This window comes from Mastomys coucha, unplaced genomic scaffold (genome assembly GCF_008632895.1).
Source record: "Mastomys coucha isolate ucsf_1 unplaced genomic scaffold, UCSF_Mcou_1 pScaffold22, whole genome shotgun sequence".
Taxonomy (NCBI): domain Eukaryota; kingdom Metazoa; phylum Chordata; class Mammalia; order Rodentia; family Muridae; genus Mastomys; species Mastomys coucha.
Window position 1 is genome coordinate 243166813 of NW_022196905.1, and position 2483 is coordinate 243169295.

Genomic DNA, 2483 nt, shown 5'->3' on the forward strand with positions numbered 1-2483 from the left:
CCTGGCTCCTCCAGTCACATTCCTGCTCCCTCATCTACACCCCCCAACACCTCTATTGGACTGTGACTACAAGCTCCATATTTGTAGTGACTCCTGAGGGAGTGTGCAGGACTCCTGGAATCATGGACAAAGCTTCTCAGGAAGGATTGCCTGCTCCACGCTCCCGAAGGAGCTTCTTTTCTTGACCTCATCAGATCTTGCTGATTAGGTGGAGAGAAACTTCTAGACAGAAGTATAAGAGGAGGAAGGAGACATGGTAGCAGTTGATCTTGGCTTTGCTGTAGAGAAGGGAGAAAATGGAGCAGAGAACAGTTTGGGGAGTATAGCATAGTTTTGTGTGTTTGTGGTGTTAGGGACTGACCCTGAGAGCTCACCCATGTGAGACAAGCATGCTAGCACTGAGCTATATCCCCAGATCTGAACAGGATGCTTCTTAGATGAGGGTGGGTTTGCAGCTGGTGGGAAAGGGCAGTAGAAGTTGGAAGTGCAGAACAGATAGATAGTGCAGGGAAAATAGGAGGGGACTTGGGGCTGGTGTTCATGAAAGAATTGCAGATGTAGGCTAGGATGAGACAAACAAGAATGATAGTGTAAGAACTTCTGTAAGAATTCTGTGAGAAACAAGACACTTGTTTACTGGCACTAACTCTGATTATTTGACCGTGAGCAAGGGTGCCTCTAAACTGTCTGCACAAACATGGAGCAGCCTGCCTGTACAGCAACATTCAAGATGTGAAGGGAGTATGAACATGGGCTTGCCTCAAACCCGGGCAAATTGTGAGACCTTGAATAGAAAACATGTACGTGGGGCACTGGAGAGAAATCCAAGTGGTTAAGAGTACTGGCTAGTCCTCCAAAGGACCTGTGTTTGATTGCCAGAACCTATATGTTAACACACAACCCTCTTACACTCCAGTAGCAGGGGATCCAAGGTCTATTTCTGGACACTCAGGACACTGTACACATCTGGTAAACATACATGCAGGCAAAACACACTGTAAAACATACACATAACATAAAATAAATATTTTTTAAATGCATTCACATGCATACATATTCTATTTAAGACAATTGGAAGGATGTCTTATAGACATCTCAGAACCCCTGAAGGATATCCCTCCTCTCATAATAGTCAAAAGACTATTCTCTGTTTTAAAGGCCAGGCTGGGATTCCCTCTACAAGTTCATTGAAATTCAACTCAAGATCCCAACATCCTAGTGACCTACAAGACAGCGTCTGTGATTGTGATCCAAGCAGGCTTGGGACCAGGGGGAGGGGGCGATGGGTGAAATCTTCAGGACTCTCCAGATGACTCTGCTGGTCCTGCTCTGAAAGCAGGCAGAGTTCAGCACACTCAGTTCCAGAGCTGGCCTCCAATCAATCAGGCAGACCAAGGTAAACTTCACAAGGTAAGAGGTACTATAAAAGGCAAGTCCTTGCCAGCTTTCCAAAGTGTAGTCCACAGTCCGTTATGACAAACATGGAGACAACAATACGAGCTGGGTCCAAGATCCTAGTCTGGGTGGCCTGTCTGCTCCTGGCATTTTCTACCACGGTCACTGGTAAGACATACTTCCTGAACCTGTGAAGTGGGGCTTCTGGCTCAGTGAAAAACCTGAGGAAGGGAGGGACAGGAGTGAGGTAATAAGAGTGTACAGCCTTCTCTGGGAAGGTACCCATTATAGAAGGGTACAGGCATGGCATATCCCATCTGAGTAGGGTCCTTAGTATCTGTATGATCTATTCATTTGTTTTCTAGGGACTAAACTCAGGGCCTTAACATACAAAGCAAGCTCCACAGTCTTACATTTATATTTTAATGTTTTAATCAGTCATGGTAAAATGAACAAGAGTGTCATAAAGGAAGGCTACTTAAGACCCCTGAAGAATTGGGGGTACAAATCACCCTCATTAGCCATACAAGAGAGCCAGCAGACTACAGAACAAGTAGTAGTAGAAAACTGGATGAGACTATTGTTATTATTATTATCATTATTATTATTATCATTATCATCATCATCATCATCATCATCCTACTCCTACCCTACCTCCTCCTCTTCCCTCTCCTTCTCCTTGTTCTTTCCCTCACAAAAAGAGAAGAAGAAATAATAATGCAGGCTAAGCAGATTGGTTGACTAGCACACCTTATTTATCATCTGAGTAACTGAGGTTCAAGCTGACAGCAGGTCTGACTCAGCCTAGAGGTTGAGGCACAAGGTAAGGAAGAGGAAGTCAGGGACAATCGTCGAGAGAGGACCATGTGTGCTAGCCACACACTTGTAATCCAAGCTCTGATCAGGTAGAGGCTCAGGGAGGATCAGGGTTAAAGACCAATATCCTCTATCTAGCACTTTCAATGCCAGGCTGAACCTGTTTCAAAAACAAAAAATTAGTAATCATGAGGTAACTACTTGCTGGAGAGCTCAGCCATGATGCTGGGTGGAGAGTATTCAGAATAGAACTCCACCAAGTAGACACTGGA

General features: G+C 44.8%; 1 protein-coding gene across 1 annotated transcript in view; it reads left to right on the forward strand.

Moving 5' to 3' along the window:
- The first annotated feature begins 1472 nt into the window (after positions 1 to 1472).
- Positions 1473 to 2483, forward strand: part of LOC116067873 (carboxylesterase 3B-like) — a 9486-nt gene continuing 8475 nt past the window's right edge. Inside the window, exon 1 of the mRNA XM_031336877.1 lies at positions 1473 to 1563. Coding sequence (XP_031192737.1) covers positions 1473 to 1563 — 91 coding nt within the window. The remainder of the gene's footprint in view (positions 1564 to 2483) is intronic.